The 18,884-nt window shown below is 42.3% G+C and overlaps 1 protein-coding gene across 2 annotated transcripts; it reads right to left on the bottom strand.

The window, feature by feature from the left end:
* Window positions 1-8,666: 8,666 nt before the first annotated feature.
* On the bottom strand, window positions 8,667-13,954 carry uncx (UNC homeobox). 2 transcript variants are annotated; one of them, XM_078418499.1, is made up of 3 exons: window positions 13,509-13,954; window positions 12,443-12,645; window positions 8,667-10,082 (listed from the first exon to the last, which is right to left on the bottom strand). In XM_078418499.1, the coding sequence occupies exons 1-3, from the start codon at window positions 13,762-13,764 to the stop codon at window positions 9,021-9,023; spliced, it is 1,521 nt and encodes a 506-aa protein (XP_078274625.1). In that variant the 5' UTR covers window positions 13,765-13,954; the 3' UTR covers window positions 8,667-9,020. The 2 variants fall into 2 exon arrangements, with proteins under 2 accessions (XP_078274625.1, XP_078274626.1); XM_078418500.1 differs by having other exon boundaries at window positions 12,443-12,618.
* Window positions 13,955-18,884: the final 4,930 nt, after the last annotated feature.

Below are 18,884 nucleotides of genomic sequence, written 5' to 3'. Positions count from 1 at the left end.
GAAGGTTATGGATGGTTATGGCATAGAGAGATGTTGAGGCCAGCATAGACCATCCAGGATTATATTGAATGGTGGGGCAGATTTGAGGGGCCTGGTGATTTGCTCATGCTTCTACTCTTTGTGTGTCCATGCTCTTGCGCCACAACAACAGAGGCTGAGAGCGGGAGTGTGATAGTCATGCTTCTCGAGTGGGTGGAAATCTTATCCAAAATGTCCACCCAATTGCCAAATGATGGGGGTTGCATTGTGAACAGTGAATACCGTATATTACACCGAAAAAAATGAGGTGGAAAATGGTGCTTCGCATAGAATGAGTATCTAGAACCCATGAAGTGTGAGAAGAGGTTGTGAAAGGAACAGGTATTGCAACTCCTAGAGTTACATGGGAGGATTCTGTTTAACTTTCTTATCCATTTTTAGGACCTTTACATTGCTGGCAAAACAGTTCTCCCAGTGAAGGTGCTCTGCTTGGAGGAGTAGGCTGTTGGGGGGGGGGGGGGGGGGGAATTTCAGCATTTAGACTCAGCAACAATGAAAGAACAACAAAATATTTCTCCATTAGGATGGCTTGCGACAGGGAGAGGAATCGGCGGTGTTGTCACACATAACTGTTGCCCTTGTCCTTCTTGGTGGTAGGGGTTGTGGCTTAGGAGGTGTTGTGCAGTAGCACAGTGAGGAAAGTGGAGCAGGAGTGAGGATGGAACAGGAGGAATGGAAGAGTAATCCAGAGCATTGGGAAGTATGCTGACCTTCCTGAAAGATGAGCGAAGAATGCAGTGTATTGGTGGAAGTGCCAAAGTTGCAGAGGAAGATTGGTTGAACATGAAGAGTGGTGAGGTGTTCTGGCAAGGGGTGAGAACATAAAAGCAACGGCTGGAATATCAAATGCAATGTACAGTTGAAGGCAAACCGTTGGCTGAGGAAGGAAGACACATTGGAAATGATGGTGCGATGTTGGCATTGTCAGAACAGAGAGAGGAGCAGTCTTTATATAAAGCGGAGTGGGTAAAAATGTAATTAAGTTAGCTGTGGAAGTCAGTGAGCTTTTAGTGATTGTTCTGTGATCCCATCTTCACAGAGGCAGAGAAAGAAAAAGGGAAGTGTCATAGACGGATGATGGAAAGATAAGTTCAGGGTGGAAATTGGCAGTAAAAGTAGGGGTATTTTCTTATTCAAGGAGTCAGCAGGAACATGTTCCAACAAAAAGAGGTAAGTGAGAGGACCTGAGTGTGATTGATATTGGAAAAGTTCAACAAGCTCTGCATGAATCCATCTGCACTCCCAGAGCAGCGTATTTTGCTTGGAAGTAGTAAATGGATCCAAGGGAATTGTGTTTCAGTGTGCAAGTGAGTTCATCCAGAAGGATAGTAGTGGAAGGGGAATGTTTTGGGCTATGTTCAAGGAAGAAGTGAAAGGGCCTCAACTGGTCTTGGTGAGAGGCAAGGAGGATTTAACCAGATTGGTGCAAGGAAATTAGAAAGTGGCAGAGAGTGCCATCAAAGTCCAGGATGGAAGTGGCAAGAGGTTAATCAAGGATGATAAAATAGACTCGTGGCAGGAAGAAATACATCTGAGGCAAGCAGAACAGGCTGAATCAATAGCTGCATCAGGGAAACTCTACTATCAATATGAGCAGACAGGGGCAATAGCATGTGTGTGTTTGGGGACTGAGGAGGGGGGAACTGGGGGGGGGGGGGGGGGCAGATCTGGCACCTGCAAGGTAGTCACAGAATGCTGGAGTAACACAGCGGGACAAGCAGCATCTCTGGAGAGAAGGAATAGGAGACGTTTCTGGTCAAGACTCTTCTTCAAACTCGACCCCAAACGTCACTCATTCCTTCTCTCCAGAGATGCTGAGGTTTCTCCAGCATTTTGCGTCTATCATCGGTGTAAACCAGCATCTGTAGTTCCTTCCTGCACCTACCAGACAGTGTTCAGCTCCAACCTTGCGCTCAGTGTCTATCTGGAAAGTGCTGTGTTGATTCGTGCTTGTGTGTGGAGCCAGTTATGGAGGTAAAGAGTTCAGGGCGGGGTTTGAGATAAATGTAACAGTTTACTCGACGATCAGACCCGCTGACTGAAAGCGAACCTGTTCAACAATCTGCGTTTGACCTCCCCGATTGCGAGGACCAAAGACAGCACAGTAAATCGAAACAAGTCCAAGTGTATCACTGCTTCACCTGGACGGCGGGAATGGAGGAGATAAAAGACACCCATCCGCTGTGGTTGCATGGGAAGGACAGGAGGGAATAAGTGACACAGAACTCATTTCTTCCTGCCATGAGTCTATTTGTTTCCGACAATCGACAAAAAAATAAAATAATGCAGATTCTGGAAATCCCAAATAAAAACTGATAATGTTAGATGTACACGCCAGGCCAGGCCAGGCTGCGCCGTGGGTAGAGAAACAGAGCGGGAATGATGGATCGAACACCCTTTTATCAAAACCGAGTACTTCCAACATCTTCTGCTGCAAACACTCCCTTTTGGAAGGCTGAAAGGGGAGACGAGCGGAAGATGTGCAGTACTTTGCAGATGCGGTTTACTGAAGCTATTCAAACAACAGTCATCTCTCAACTCTATCCAACGTTACCAATTCTGGTTTACTTTAATAGGGCAACCTACCCAAACTTTGCATCGCATGAGATTCATCGATCCCCGGCTCCATAAAGCAACAGAAGGCAGTCCAACTGGGTAAACCCAGACGGCAGCTGAATCAAGTGGAACAGAGGGTCCAATTTACGACCAAGTCATTTGGAAAGATTCCCGCTAAGTGAATGTCCAATCTCAACCTCCTCACCAAGTCATGTCACCGCAATTCACCAGTGCACCGCCGTCCACACCTAGCGGCTCCCAAAATTAGCAGCTGCAGTTAATGATATGATTGCCGACATGTCAACAAAGTTTAAGACTGGGAAACTGCGCGGAGTCCACTTGAATCCAGGTTAAGTGGACTCCGTGTACTTCCTCCGCGCCGGCTAGCCACACTTGCAGCATGCATTAGGATGTCCGTGCATGCTGCATGCATGCGGTATGCGCCTTCTACACCCATGCACGAAGACACATCCAGCCGGTAAACCCAGGCTAAACACAGTCAGTTTGCAGGCAGCCCACGCCGTTTCACGAATCAGTAGAAACCGAACACATCGTCAGGAACAAAACGCACGGAAATTACACACTTGGAGTCAATACACATTTACAGTACAAACGCAGCGTAGAGGCCGAGTTAAGCACCCCACCTGCTCGTTAATTGAAATTAATATAATTGGTTCTAAAACGGGGTTCAGAAAGGACAGGAAAGGGGAACAAATATTGAAACAATTCTGCCGTAAATCCAATGTACGTTTTCAATGGGAGCAAGTTTACAGCGGAACAAATCTGTTTATTATAAGAAAGCAAAAGGGAATATATAGCTGGATGTGAGTGGAAGAATATATAATGACTTCTGCTGTCTTTCAGTCAGGGTCAGATCATAATGATTATTATTTTTGGTTAGCCGACTGATAATTAACTAAAAGCAGGACCTTCTTAATGAAACACGTTCCAGAAGGTGATAATTAGTGGGAAATAGTGGAGATACAAATGACTGGGATTTGTTCGAGCAGCAGAAACGAGTTTGGCTGGCCGTGGAAAAATTTCCCTTTCAGATGTCAATTCTGTCACTTAATCAGAGAAAATCCACTGACCGGACAACTCTTTCTAGTAAAAATATGATTCAACTCGATTTCAGAATCAGGTAGAAGGAAGAAAATAGTACGGGGGGAAAAAATCTGATTTAAAGGGGGTTCTTTCTTAATCCTGTTGATTAGACTGCGCTTTGTAATTTAAGGGGTTTTTTTCTGGGGTAGTTTATTACATGCCCTTTGCAATAATAGTCCAACTTATGTATCGGCGAAGTCCAATACATTGAAATAGTTTGCGCATTGCGAGATGGTTGAAATGCCTCCCTAACTTCTATCTCTTTATTTAGCCCTCAAAGAAAAGTTATAATTGGCAACGTTGGAATATTAAAAATGTAATTAGATGGGATTAATCTACAATAAATGGCTAGCCGGGCATTGCCGAGTGCCTTTGATACCACATTACGTGTTTTAAACTGTTGTGTTATCTGATGATCTTAACAGTACTCTATAAATATTTCCTTTAGAACACAAATAAGTTATTTTACATTATTCGTGTGAAATAGGCACCAAATTTGAGGAAAAAAACAATCTGGATAACTATAATCTCCGTGAGGAGAGAGAATAGCTGAAGGAAAACGAAAATGATTAAGAGGCGTTTAAACATTTAATAAGTGCGGCTAGTTTAAGTCTAAAAGAAGGCGTCACTTTAGCAAAATTCCAGATAAACCTTTATCACAGAGAGACAGGGGTCTAATTATTTAAATGGACTGTGATACCCAGCAGCAACTATTAAATTATTATTCTCTGTATAAATACCTCACCGCCTGCGTGTGTCTGTAACTAACGTGTTTATGGCCGGCATTACCCAGCTTGAACCTTTACATCAAGTCAACGCGTATAAATTAATAACCTTCATATATGTTAACGACCCCCACCCCGAAACAAAATTCCGTTTAATAAAAAAATAGCCGTCACCCTTATTGGTGACAAGTATGAGCAAATTTGCACTATTTTACGGGGGTTGCATATTTTCGACAGTCATAATCATTTCTTATTAGTCTGCCCCGCTGATGTTCTATCGATCAGCGTACAATTTAATTGGTGGCTTTATGACGAGTCCCTCAGTTCCCCAGGTGTCCTCATCTCCTAGTAACATACAAAGATGTATGAAAACAAACTAGTCTCCTTTTACTGTCTTTGTTTAATAGTTCGTAATGTGTTAGCGTGAATTCTCTGAATTATGTTTGACGACAAATACGCTGCCAAACAAACGCCCATGAAATAAATAATCACTATTTTCAGATATGAGTCGGGTCTGCTACTGGGATCAGATTGGAAATTAAAATTCAGTGAATCAGGTGTGGAAAATCGAAACAAATTTCCAGGATCCCGAGGCTGTGTGAACGCTGAATTTCATCCGCGATGAAATAGAAGTCTTTCTCCCAATAATAGTTTTTTTTTTTCCCTTTAAAAATTGCATATGAGATTACGTTCTACGGAAGCGTTTCGGCGAAGCGGATGGATTTTTATTTGCTCGTTGCAAAATTAAAAGCCGATTTAAAGCGTGCGTGGTAAACAGGCCCGTTGATTACAATCCCGAATGCAATTTGAAGTTTCGATATTTTTTTGTCTCAGTTACAAGACTGGGGGAATTGCAGCTCATTGCTATATCACTGACAGTCTACAAATTCAAATCATTAGGAGACATTTCCCCAGCTTTTGACACAGCGATGATGTTCAAGTTCTCTGTTACCTGAGAGTTGTTATCAAACTGCAGGTTACGGGTTTTGTAAACACTGTCTGAAGAAGTCTACAAATACAGCAAAAAAAACAAAGCGTCACTATTATTTCACGACGTTTCTGGGGGGGGGAAATCAAAGAGACTACATATAGATAAGTGAGGCAACACCCAACCCTGGGTGATATTATAACAAAAGCAGTGCTGTTATAGACTAAATGTACAGTTCATTCCAGACTCCTTGGAGAGTTTCCCCACTAGCTGTGTGCAATATCAGGGCAAATAAATTATCTTCTTAATAAGAATCTATCGTCAGTCTCGCAAGGTATATGTGAGACATCTTTGAAATGAGAAAGGACAGTTTAAAATCACCCTGTGAAAAACAATTAATTAAACAGTTTAATCAATTCGGATATTTTAATAAATAATGTTTTGTTTAAACTTTTCAACATTTTGTTTTAAAAGGACGTGGGATTGTATCCGTTGAAGCTGTCTAGGAAAATCTAATTTGTAGGGAACTGTCTACTTTGGTGCGACTTCAGCCTACACGGTGAAGCCGAAGTGTCTCGCGCCCATTTGTATTATTTTAATCTATATGAATTTGTCTCTGGATTAAATGTGGTTAGGATTTTTTTTTTTTTTTTGTAATTTACACTCTGCTCTGCGATCGATCCGACACCTCTTATTGAGTACGCGGTAATTTTTCACGCTAGCTGCGAGGTGCTGAGATAAACCCCTCTCATTAGAGGCGACTGCGAAGGATTGCTAATTTGTCCAAACTGTCAGTGCCTTGTACAACCCCAGGTTAAAAATAAATCACAAAATAAACTGCACCTTTCCAACCTGTGCAATTCATCATCATGTGAGGATCTAGGGGTCCAAACCAAAAAAAAATAATAATAATATGCTTGTTCGGTAAACACTTAGGGGGGAAAAAATAATAAAAGCATCTAATTTGCTTCAGCTAATTTGGAAATGTGTTGCAAATGGGGCTCTTGAAAATTACGTTCATAATTAATTGTGCAAATTTGTTTCTATTAAATAAAAATAACACGTATTGAAGAACTCAATTACCATTAATTAAGCTTGATATCCTAATTTGGAAATTCTGTAATACAAACCAGCCGTTTTGGAACCGGTTGTGAGAGAGAAGAGTGCAGCCCTTGGGCTGAGCTCAGTCCTTGGAGATTTGGAAATCAGAAAACGAGATGGAAGCGCACAAGGTGCTAAATTAGCTCCGTGATCTGCACTTATTGCATGCACACTCCCTATTACTGCGCCTTTCTGCGTGCAACTTAATATTCAGGGCATGGCGCCTCGTCTAGATAGCAGATTTATCAAATGGGAAAATGAATGTATGATGATCAGTTAAATTGAAAATCAGCGCCGGGATGACAGCTCGACCTGACACCTCCGTAATTAGAAAGAAAAATGATGGCGTCCGATGCATAATAGAGCAAAAACAATTTGCACAGTCCCATAATGATCCAGCGTTCAAATTGAAAATTTCTCTTGGTATAAATTGAATTCATAAAGTATGATTCATCGCGCACACATCTCCCGGAGACTGCGAGCTAGATCGATTGATAGTTTGTCTAGAAACTGCTTCCTCCTCAGGCTCAGCAAAAAAAAAAAACCCTATTGAGCTGAGTGCAGCACCAACATTGGAGTAAACTGCTTAACTAAATCACTAATTCACCTTAAGGACATGTGTCTGCTAGCGACCGATACTCGGCCTCATTCACAACCGCAATCATTATGGCCGTAAATAAATAAAACATGAGCTATACAGACAAAATGAACAGCTGCAAATTGAAGAAAGGACGCAATTTATTGCTGGCAGGGAAATATTTCACGTTATTTAAAACAACATAGCATTTTAAACGCCGGGGCTTTTCCCCTCCTTTCGCGGATTATAATTCCCCCCCCACCTTTTGGTACCAAACCGATATAGAAATGGCAAGCGTGACCACTCGGGTCAGGGATTTGAGGCGAGACGGGGTTTAAGGACACCGACACAATCATTTTCCTATTAACTGAATTTGTACAGAATGTACATTTCGGCCCCTCGAATCTTAAGTGACGTTCGTCTCGACACAAATTCTCTTTTTTTTAAATCTAATTATTTTTTTCTCCAAAAGCTGTCGCGTCCTGCAGAGCAAATATCACAGACACCGAGCGAAAATTATGTAAATATTATTAAAGAGAACGGGAGCTCAGAAATTCATCTGCGCGCACCCAGAACTAAGCCGGCATTATTATTATATTCAATTTATTTGCAAATAAAATTCCCGATGACCAGAAGGGATCAACGATATTTAACTAGGCTGTAAACATAATTCCACTATGCACAGACTCGACAAAATTAATGGTTTTAATAATTGGGATTTTAATTCCCAGGGAACTGATGTAGTTTACACTGCATAAGTGCCCTGTAAATTGAAGGGGATTGGCGAGGGAGGGGTGGCGGATGATGAGGCGGGGATGGGGGGGAGGTGGGGGGGGGGGGGTGTTAATAACACTGGGTGCGAGTTTTTGGCAAAGTTTCTCAACCCCCACCCCTTCCCCTCCCTATCTCCCCACCCCTCCCCTCCCCTCGCCCCTCTTTTTTTTCTCCTCGGTACAGCTGTCCTGAATCTTGCAAACTCCCCCCTTGGGTCTCCTCCCTATTAGAACAAATGTGTTCTTCTTTTGTTGATGCGCGTTTGCTTTCCCTGTCCTATTACATGCGACACATGATCAATAGGATGATAACACCAGAACATCAATATAAGCGACAGAACAATGAAGGATATCATCGAACATCTATCTTAATATAGCCTGCTACAAGATACATGACAAAGGAAATCTCATGAAAATTCCAACCCACGATTTCTCATTTCACAACCAATTCAGCACAGTCAAATATGCACACACGCATCTCATCCTATTATTTTGCAATTTCAATTTTATGCCCCAGCCCTTTCATGCTAATTCTATTATTGAAGGAACTTGTGTGATTTCATATCACTATAAAATCGGTAATGTGTAATAACCCTTTGGGCTAAACCCGACCTCGGCTGCCATCGGGAAAATAATCACTTTCATATCAGAACTCGGCAGGAAGCGGGCAGCACCGCGGCCCCTCCGGCTTCACCACAGATTCACAGCATTTTAATGAATAAAGGTCTTATAGCAATAAATACAAACACAGGCTCGAGCAGAACAGCTCGGCTCCTGTGCAGATATTAACACTGACAGATCTGAGACAAAAGAGGATTTTTTTGTTAAACAGAAACTTTTATTTATAAAAATGTTACATCATATATAAATATTTAATACATTTGTTTGGGTTTTACACGATGAGAGGGGAGGATTCCTGGTTTTTATACACTGCGTTCGGACACCGACGTTGACCGTGTATATATAAGATTTACTGTTTTCGCCCCGCTTAGTGAAAGCGAGCCGGGTTAATAGTCTTTTAATATCTGAGCGCATCTTCTCGTCAGTAAAATGTCACACAAACATCCACCTGCAAAGCAAACAAACTAAATAAGTTGAAAGGACATGTTTATCTAGTGAACTATACGCGAAAGTCCATACTCTTTCCTCATTCTTTCTCGATTCTTTGTTTTGTTGTGTCTGCTTTGCAGTTGTGATGTTACTTTAGAGAGGCCTGTTTAGTCCATGTCTACGTCTTCGCACTCTGTCATGTGCTCTCGATGGCAATTTGTTTGCACTGGCCCGGGAGAGTCGAGACTTTGTCGGTTTAGTTCAGTTGGACTCTCCAAGGCCTGAGGTTTACTCGATTCTGGCTGCTTGGAATTTGAATCTGGATAGTTGGCCTGCGTCGCGCTCTGAGTTGACCCGGAGTAGCTCGTCTGTGTTGGGTTCGGACTTGCCCCGGTGTAGTTGGCCTGCGTTGTGGGGCTGGAATCTGACCCGGGACAGCTGGTCTGCGTTGAGTTTGAACTGGTCCCGGGGTTAGTGGAATGTACCTGGTCTGTTGCTGGAGTTATTGTATCAGCCCCAGCGGGAGATGAAGGTTGGACGGGAGGTGTCCGGACACTAGTTTGGGGTACGATGAAACCTAAGGGTTGGGTGATGGGGTAGAGTAGGAAATGTCCTTTCCCAATGACTGCTCTCGGGGTTGCTAAGGCCGGGAATTCGTAATGCGCTTTGCGCCGAGGTGTGTTTGACAGAAGACTCTCCACGCTGAAAGGATTACTTTTCTGATCGCACTTTGTCACGTCGGAAGAACGACCGTTCGTGCACGGATGGCTCAGAGGTTTATCCCGGTCGCTCTCGGGATCTGACGATCTACTGGCATGATTCTGAGAAGCGTTTCTTTGGTGCGGGGCGAGTTTGGGTCCCGTTTGCTCACAGTTCGCTTCGCGCTGTACCCTGTTGGCGTTTGGAGAGAGCTGGCCGGGTTCGGCATGGATTGAAACGTGCCCTCGGACCGGTTGGTAATTGGTCAGGCTACTGTCAGATTCGGATCCCGACGAGGCAATACTGCAGTCTGCCTCCGAGTGAAGCAGTTTGTTTTGGGATTTCAACAGCTTTTTCTCTTGCTTTCGTTTCTTTTTCTCCATTTTTTCCATCTCCCTCCGGGCGATTTCCTCTGGGTCCATAGGCTCTCCACTACATGTGGTTGGGTGTGAGTTGTGCGCCGGCCTCCCCGGACCTTTCTTGGTGTTTTCTTTTTTCCGCCATTTAGCTCTCCGGTTTTGAAACCATACCTACGTACCGAATAATGAAAATGGCATTACAATCGAATTTCACATTTCACTCTCCGCAAAGTTTCTGTAATGAATTTGAGCATCTACGCTCGGACTGAAATTATCTAACACAATTCGGGTCATGCCTGGGACCAGATTGCTGCTTCCAATACGAGGAGTTTAATTGCCAGTTAAGGATTTTAATCTTAAATAAACACATTTTTTGGAACAAATTTCAGACGCCACTTTGTAAGTGTTAGAAACCGCAACAGATCATGAAGTATATTTTTGAACTTCATTTTTATTAAGAAATGTTAACTGCCCTAATCTATCGTTGGGGAATTTTGTTATCTCTTCGTCAAAATACTTGAGAAAATTCGTTCCATTTTTTTTTTATTGGAATAAGTATATAGGAAAAAAACACACTGATAAACGCTATCTCTCAATGTTGAGACTAAATACAGGGAGAATTGGAAGGTGAAGTTGAATCGGATTTTTTTTTAAAGAGTTATTTCAAAATTATCCCAGCAAAAAAAAAAAGATTGAGCAAGAACGAACTCTGGTACTTCTACGTTGAGAGGAAGTTTGGGAGCCGCGTTTTCTTTCCCCCCCTCACCTTCTCCTCTGCGCAAATAACATCTTGTTTACACAATCAACACGAAAACTTGAATTAGGTTAATTGACAAACGAATTGCATTTAATCTCGCGTGTAATTCTATCAATTAAATCGATGCTTTGCGATTTCAAGTGAAGCAGTTTATTTTGGATACCCAGTGGTAGGGAGGTGGAATCAAAGCTTGAATCCGCCCCTCAATTTATCAGCCCTCATCAAAAAACAGTATGGGGGGGGGGGGGTGTGTGGATGGGAGTACAATGGAAACAACGGATGTGATGATTCTAAAGGGAGTTCAAACCCCAAATAATAATTATGACTGTGTATTAATACATGAACAGTTCCCACAGCCAAATACAATGAATGAACCTTCGATTCTAAATTTCAAATTAGCACTAAAATCGTTCATTTACTTTCAACCCTCTTGCAATAAACAATTCTACCCTTATCCTCAGATCTTTCGAGAGGCTTTAGTTATTTTAGCCCCGAATATCACAGACACAGACCCACACACCAATACACACACAAACACACACACCTACGAAAATCATAATATGTATATAAACTCGCCTTATTTACAATTACGTGTTTTCTTTTCCCCCAAATTAAAGGTTTTAAAGAAGTTTTACCGAAGAAACGTGTATTCCCTGTGATCGGGGGAGGAGGGGGGGGGGGGGGGGGTGGAGAGACGAGAGACGATGCCTTTTTATTCTGCCCCTTGTTAAACACGAATTAGGGCGGCCAATAATCGTTTTACAAGGAGTTCTCTTTGTGTCGTTCCAACTGTTCCGTCAATGAGAAGTGCTCATTACCGTCTTAAGGGAAATAAACATTGTCGACTTCATCTAAACCTCACTTAACTAACCATCAACAAATTGGATAAAGTGCTTAAGAACATCGAGGGGTCAGGAGAGCCTGTGTCTTTGGTCTGTTGTTCCGTTCAACCTTACGCCACCATACTTATTTCTAGATTGTAGCCAGAGACAGTTTTAAACGCTTATATTTGCCAATTGTCCCTCGGTCTTTTTATTTTGGTTACCGTTATTTGCATACGTTTGAGTGTTTTTGTGTCTTTTTTGTTTTGCAATCCATTTCCATCTAAAAAAGAAAGTTATTATCCTTAAATATTCTGGGACGCGTTTTTGCCCCATCCCGTGGCAAGTTTTGAAGGAACGGGTGCGATTTGGTGAATCGCAAGGACTGATTTAAATGTTAGGTGGCTTCCCCATTAAAAAATACTCTTGTGTTTACACAGCTTTCTGTTTAGCAGTTGTGTACAGCACCGACAGGAGTAAACACAGCAGCTCACGGCGGTTCTTACAGCAAAAGTAACACATTGTCAATACCAGACATTTTCATTGCAGAACGCGATGAGCCTGGACGTGTTCATTCTTACCACACCATGCACACTTTTTAAAAAAATACAAAAATACACAACCTCTGTGTATTAAAACACAGAAGTATATTGCAATAAGATTAGCAAAATCGGTTGTTCTAAATCTGAAAGCTGTCATCAATAATTTGCTCCTCCTGGTGTGGAACCATTGTTGACCGTTGTATCAATTTTAATTTCACTTGCTTGGAAAAATAATTATAAAATAAATCGTGCAGTCAAAATGGATTTAAATGTTTTTTTAAAATGTGAATTTAAACGGTTTAATTCGGCCATTCAAGTTGTAAAATGTCACGTCGTTTTTGTACGTACAGGCCACCCGAGGTAACACGGTCATTCGATACAATGAGCTTGTCTGGGTTTGTGTTTTTTTACCTGAACCCGAGACTCCACCAAGTCGAGCCTTAAAGCCAGCGCCTCTCTCATGAACACATCTGGATAATGGCTTTCGTTGAAAGCTTTCTCCAGTTCTTCCAACTGCCAGCCGGTGAAATTCGTCCGCGTTCGTCTCCGTTTACAGCCGGGAGTGTCCTTTTCCGGATCCGACACTTCTGTAACGAGAGAGGAACAAAAAAAACCTCAAAAGAAATGGAAAACGGTGATCAGAATCAATAAGTAAGAAAGAGAGCGTGTACACAAATTCACGGCTGGATCATACGAATTCCTCGCAACACATTCAGGCCTTCCAGCCATTTTCCCTTGCACTTTCTTTCAAATTGTACTCGATTTCGCGACTTGAGTCCAAGTTAATAATTAGTGCATTATTTGTTATTGAAGAAACTCAAAATTGCAGCATGTTAGCCCCATGGTAAAAACGCGGAATTAAATAGTTGACACACCGCACAAGGCACCTAATGAGATTTGTGAAAAGGCAGGTGCATTGTCCCAGTGTATTGTTCGTAGCTTCAAGGCGCCCGCATGAGAGGGGAATCTGAACCCTGCTTCTCTCCCCGGCGGGAAGAGAGGGGAGCTGATGGAAACAATATGTGTGTAGTCTTTAAAAAATATATATATATAACAAGCACAGACCCGGGCAAAGAGCGCTTCGTTCCCACAACCTCGCCTTCCCGATTCCCACGACCATCTACCCAGGCACACAAACTAAATATCCAGCCGAGCCCGCAAGCATTCGGGGCAGCAACAATCCCGATGAAAACTAGTGTGCTTGAAACACGGTGTCCCGCGTCTCCCGTACACTCTATGCCTCAGAGTTACCAAGGCCATCGATCAAGTCCTTGTTTCACACTCCTCATCTTTTGAGGGGGAAATCCTTATTATAGTATCAATGTTAATTAGTTTGTCTCCTATAATATTATTGTTTTAAAAAAAAAAATTATTTCTCTGCCGCCAAGCTTCAGATCTGGTTTCCGGCCTAAGGCCTAAATACTTTGTTTTCTCTCCTCTCTTGCTCGCTCTTTCTCTCTTTCTTTCTCTCTCTTACCTGACAGTTTGAAGGACTGACTCTCCCCGTTCACGTTACAAGCCGTGGGCATCAGAGGGGACGGATTGAGCACAGATGCCGTGCAGGAGCCGCTGAGTAATCCGTCTATAGTGAATGGGACGCTGGCAGACTGGAGTTGGTGTCCTGCGAGCTCGTACACATGGTGATGAGTAAGGGGGTAGTGGAACCCTACCATACTGGCCAAGGTACCTCCGAACTGAGCATGGTGATGCTCCAGAATCCTGCTATCCATCATCTCCCTGCAGGGGGAAAAAAAAGGAGGCGAGGGAGAGAAAGAGGGGACAGAGAATGCTTGCACTTAAAGGAATTGGGTGAACTTCAAAAATGTATGCAGGAAAAGTAGAAAAGCGGTAGACATGCTAGTGGACGGACAGGATGCGTCTTTACTTTATGAACATAAAGGACCCAATAATTAGCCCAGGCTTTGGGAATTTGGGACCAATAAGAAACGTTAATCGCGTCTGACGTCAGAGACGTACAGTCGTTCTGTGTTGGTACCAGTGGGTATTAAGACCGCTTGAAAACGTTTCCATATCGATCGCTAATTATACATGACATCCACCTCAATAAACAATATATGAGCTGTCAAAACAATGCAGGGAGATTTGACGAGCACGGGCCCCGGCTCCCGCAGGTTGATTGGTACCTGGTTAAATACTAGGCAGAGTACAGAGTAAACATATGCAATTTCTCCCGCATCCTCGTACAACACGCACTCATAGATTATTTCCCCTTTCTCTCTCCCAATTGACCATCGTGTTGTCCGGGATTTTTTTTCTTTTTTTTTTTGTTGAAAAGAGGGAACGATTTCCTCGGTCAGCTTTTAATGTCGGGCCAATTACAGCGACACATTGAGCGGCAAATAGACTGATCGGATAATAGAGGATTCATCAGCTACTGTTTCCAAAGCTGTCACAATGCATTTAAAAGAACATGATATTTCATCTTCGGCGTTTTCTCTAGACTGCTCAGTCACTTCGAATATTTAAAGCTACGGTGACGCTGCCTGATATATATAAATATATATATATGTGGGGAAATCTTTAAACCTGCCTCACGCTCCTTATTGAAAATATCGACAACAATAAGTAAATATTGAATTATTAATCAGAGGACGGTGCTAATTAAACGCAGGTCACACCAGTGCTTGGGGTGCAAGGAGGCAGATTATGTTTCTCCCCCCACATATTTTCTTCCTGGAAAAAAAATATCAGCTACTTTCCCTGAACCGGTGATTAATGGTAATGAGCCCGGGTCCAGCTTTGTTCTAATTAAATTATATTCCCCATTGAAGTTTCCAAATTCGCTCTCAGCCGCCGAGCTGTAAAGAGGAAAACAATTAGACAAAGAATTTCGCTGCTTAGAAATAACGGCGAATATTTTTTTTTTAAAGTGAAATTAATTCGTTCAAATCGTCTTTTTAATGCAGAGGCGACGGCAGCCTACGAAACACAAAGTTTGGAGAAATTCTTTCGCACGGGTACGAGAGATGGTTGGAAGATAGTCCCGGGAAGGGGGGGGGGGGGGATTAGGAAATATGCCACTACAGTTGCCCTTGTTTTTAATCGCCTTCGTTTGGAAATATAGTGATCTTAATTTAAGAAAAAATGTTGGGCACACTAATGTTATTTCTCTCGGGCCTTTCATATTTCTGGTAATGGGGCTATAAATTGTAAATAAATAAAATTAAATCTGAGTCACTGCTACATTAAACCCACATTATTCATTGAATTGCACCCTCCTTCCATGCGAAATCAATCCGAATGAGTGAATCCACGTTAAATGTAAAATGTACAAGCTCTATTAATACCGTGCTTTCTGATTACATCTTTCACATTCTTTTCATCTCCCCTTCATCTTAATGGATTTAAAAAATAAAATTATTAGGCGTTGTTCTGTCGAGAATATTAATCTTTTCGCGTCCTTCGCGAACTCAGATTGAATTTCGTAAATTGATGGGGTGCCGCTTTGGCTGGCAATTGCTTTTGATTTGTCATGTCCTCCTTGCACCCGAAGAGGGAGAGGGGAAAAAACAAAGTTGCTCAAATATTATTGCAAAGGTTGGCATGGCGTTAACCGTCTCCCTTATTTATTGCGAGGACTGGAAGATGACCCGAGGCTGAGTACAGGAGACGTGGAGTCCCGAACTTTCTCGCTCGCCCTGCCGTCCGCTGAAGTGGATGTCTCTCGCACCAACAAAACTTGGTCAGAAGAAGGAAGGGTCTCCACCCGAAACGTCACCCATTCCTTCTCTCCAGAGACGCTGCCTGTCCCACTGAGTTCCTCCAGCTATTTGTGTCTATCTTTGGGTTAAACCAGCATCTGCGGTTCCTTCCTAAACAAAACTTTGGGATTGTTTGGAGGTGACTGGAACACGGGAAAGGGGGTAGAGTCGGGTCGGGAGGTGCGGTGCGGTGCGGCAGTAAGACAACCCATCACAAGTCAAGACATATATTTGGGATGAGATACCTGGGGCAGAAGGTGCCCGGGAGAGAGAGGTGTTTAAACTGTTATCTCCCAGGCAACGTACAGGAAGCCTTGGCCTGTGGGTGACGAAATTTACATTTTTGCAATAATCCGGGCAAGGTGAAAATCACACTTTAAAATAAAAGCCACCCAATAAAATTGGTAATGACACGAAATCATTGGTGAAAACGAGCACGCGTTACTCAAAATGTTAGTTGGACGGGAAAGGAAGCGAGAGAAGGCTCTATTGACAGAAAGGGGATGTTTGTCTTATTTTTTGCAATATGTGGGAGTCATTAACGTGAAAAGTACGAATAACCTTTTAAAGTCCGTTATATGTCACCGCTTGCAAGCAATGTCCGGTCGAATATTCCCCGATTCTTGATTGAATGATCGTGCCAAAGTCCGATATGGAGCCGGGCATGATACTAATATTTTTTTTTAAAAAGAGACCAAATTTACAGTTTGACTTATAAGAGACAGAGTAATAGCAATGGAGGGAAGTATTAATGCTCGGGGTCGGAGAGGCCAAGGGCCGCACTTTTCACCGTAATTTAATTTAACTTTCTATAAATACTAAATGTAAACTGTAGCCACTGGACCCGAATTTGCCTGTAGCAATAAACGCTTCATTTTCTGTTTGAGCTTTGTGGCTGCAGTACTGGAGACGTGTCTGTGAATACATGGAGGCTTTAATCAAGCCCAGGCGATGGGACTTTTCCCTCTTTATTACAAAGAATTAATTCGACTTATTTGACCAATTTCTGGAGCTGACAGAATGTTAATTTGAGCTGGATTCTCTTCCTCCGCTCACTGCCTGACCCCTGACTCGTGATTGGCGTGTTGTAATAACCTGTATCTTTCAACATAAGCCCTGATAATTGTTACCTTATTACCATGCAAATTGTTTAATTAATATTATTATGAAGAAGCATATAATCCATTCGTCACTTGACCTCAGTCCGCACCGCAACCGGCTTTCGCATTCTGAATCTGTAAAATTTTAATCGTGGAAGGTTTAATGTTTCTAACAGTCTTTGTAAAAAAAAAAAAAATCTCTTAAAGCGTTTGAGAGCACGCTTTAATGGAGAGCGCTGTCGTTTGATGAGACTTTCTTTGTGTTTGTAGTACTGCAGTCAATCTGCACAAATTATGGAAATCGTTTTATTTTTTTTATTTTATACATCAAAATTCTATAATTGCCTGCATGACATTTGGTTATAAAAGCGGATGCTTTAAAGGCACCCTTCAACTGTGATTCCCAGGCACAGGTTTCTGTGCACTTGCCAAAGCAAAACAGACCAGCAACTCAATGAAAGCAAGCCCTTGACACAAAGTCCTCCGAGACATTGCATTTAAATACGTTTTCTTACACGAGAGTGACATTGTCAGATGCTAGCTTTAATTAACTTGATAATAAGACGTACACGCGGTGCATTCAGGACAGCTCGCTTCGCCATGTTCCTCTTTATCTCGTTAAGGTTATCTATTCCAACCGCTTGTCTCTTTTTTTTTGTGCTGTTAGCAGTGAAATTGGTCGTTGATTATAATCCCAGTATCCAGAAATATTCAGGACAAGAAACATGTCCCATTTTCCCCCTCTCTATTTAAACAAGTCTCCCCTCCCTCCTTCTTTCTGTTGGAGTGCCTCTCTTTCCCCCCCATCACCCAACTCTCCACAGTTTAATCACTTTTACCCGAATGTCATTATTCTATGGGTATTAAAACAAACTTGATGTGGGGTGGGGTGGGGTGGTTAAGAAAGGCGTGCGCGCACACACATACACTCCACACCAACACGAGAACGGGGGCTGATGCCAATGTTTCTAGTACACATACGCGCCACACACAGACACACACACAAGAAATCCATCATTAAAACTGAGGAACATTTAACAACTTACAGATGGGCTGTTAATGGTTATTTAATTCTTAGGCGTGAGAGTGCTTTTGTTGGAGAGTGATTTAATGGAATATAAATGCGTGTAAAACACGTATGCGAAGCACAATACCAAACTCGATCGTACAGAGTGACTCAAACAGTAAGCAACTGAACTCGCAAACCGCCCATACAACTCTGATGTCAATATTACTTTAAATTGCACAAAATCAAATTTATTTTTAATTAGCAAATTAATAGGCGGCAGTTGAGGGTTTTAATTACTCAATTAACTTCACGCAAGTTAATTTTTAACTATCTAAATTAACTTGCACATTACTCGATTTGCTGATAATTATGGAATTAAATCTAAATTAATTGTCGCAGGTGATTTGATCCGGCGCCGGAGTTGGATCGGATCGCAATTAGAGGGCAACGTGTTTTCTTTCCTCTCTCTCTCTCTCTCGGTTCTTGATGTATAACAGTTCGAGGCTTGGAAATGCATTTTTTTAAAGTGTGGTGAGAGAGAGAGAGAGGGAGAGAAAGCGAGGGAGAGACATTCTTTCTAAATTCCCTTCAGATCCGCACTTGCTGCTTAATCCTGACAATTAAAAATGCTGCCCGTCTAATTATCTATAGATTGTACAGACTGTCAATGGAGACACCAAGGCGATTGGACTGGACGGGTTTTTAAATTTTTTTTCACTATATTTCAGATGGAGACCAAAAAGTAATTCGCTTCAAATTACCTCTGACATACTAATACCCTTCAAATCTTCCCCCCCTCCCCACCCTACCTCACTTTGCCTGGCGCATGCAAAACTGAATGTTAAATGAGCGCGGAGTTTGTTAATAATATCCAAAGTTCCATCAGAATAATAATTTCATTTCAATTAAAACTGACTTATCACCTTTCCTAAAACGTGCTTAATATGCCAAAAATTATCAATGCTTGATCGAGCCCAAATCAGCAGCCTAATTGTAATCTGGTTGATCGGCTCCTTGTCGCG

The sequence above is a fragment of the Rhinoraja longicauda genome, chromosome 21 (genome assembly GCF_053455715.1).
Source record: "Rhinoraja longicauda isolate Sanriku21f chromosome 21, sRhiLon1.1, whole genome shotgun sequence".
Taxonomy (NCBI): domain Eukaryota; kingdom Metazoa; phylum Chordata; class Chondrichthyes; order Rajiformes; family Arhynchobatidae; genus Rhinoraja; species Rhinoraja longicauda.
Note: the sequence above shows the minus strand (reverse complement) of the source record. Positions and strands in the feature narration are given on the sequence as shown.

What these genes read in the sequence shown, in the direction of transcription:
- uncx (XM_078418499.1), bottom strand. Translation starts at nt 13,764, where the DNA reads ATGATGGATAGCAGGATTCTGGAGCATCACCATGCTCAGTTCGGAGGT. An exon ending in TCAGTCCTTCAAACTGTCAG is followed by an intron (nt 12,646 to 13,508) that starts GTAAGAGAGAGA and finishes ATTTCTTTTGAG; the next exon opens with GTTTTTTTTGTTCCTCTCTC. An exon ending in TGGTGGAGTCTCGGGTTCAG is followed by an intron (nt 10,083 to 12,442) that starts GTAAAAAAACAC and finishes TTCGGTACGTAG; the next exon opens with GTATGGTTTCAAAACCGGAG.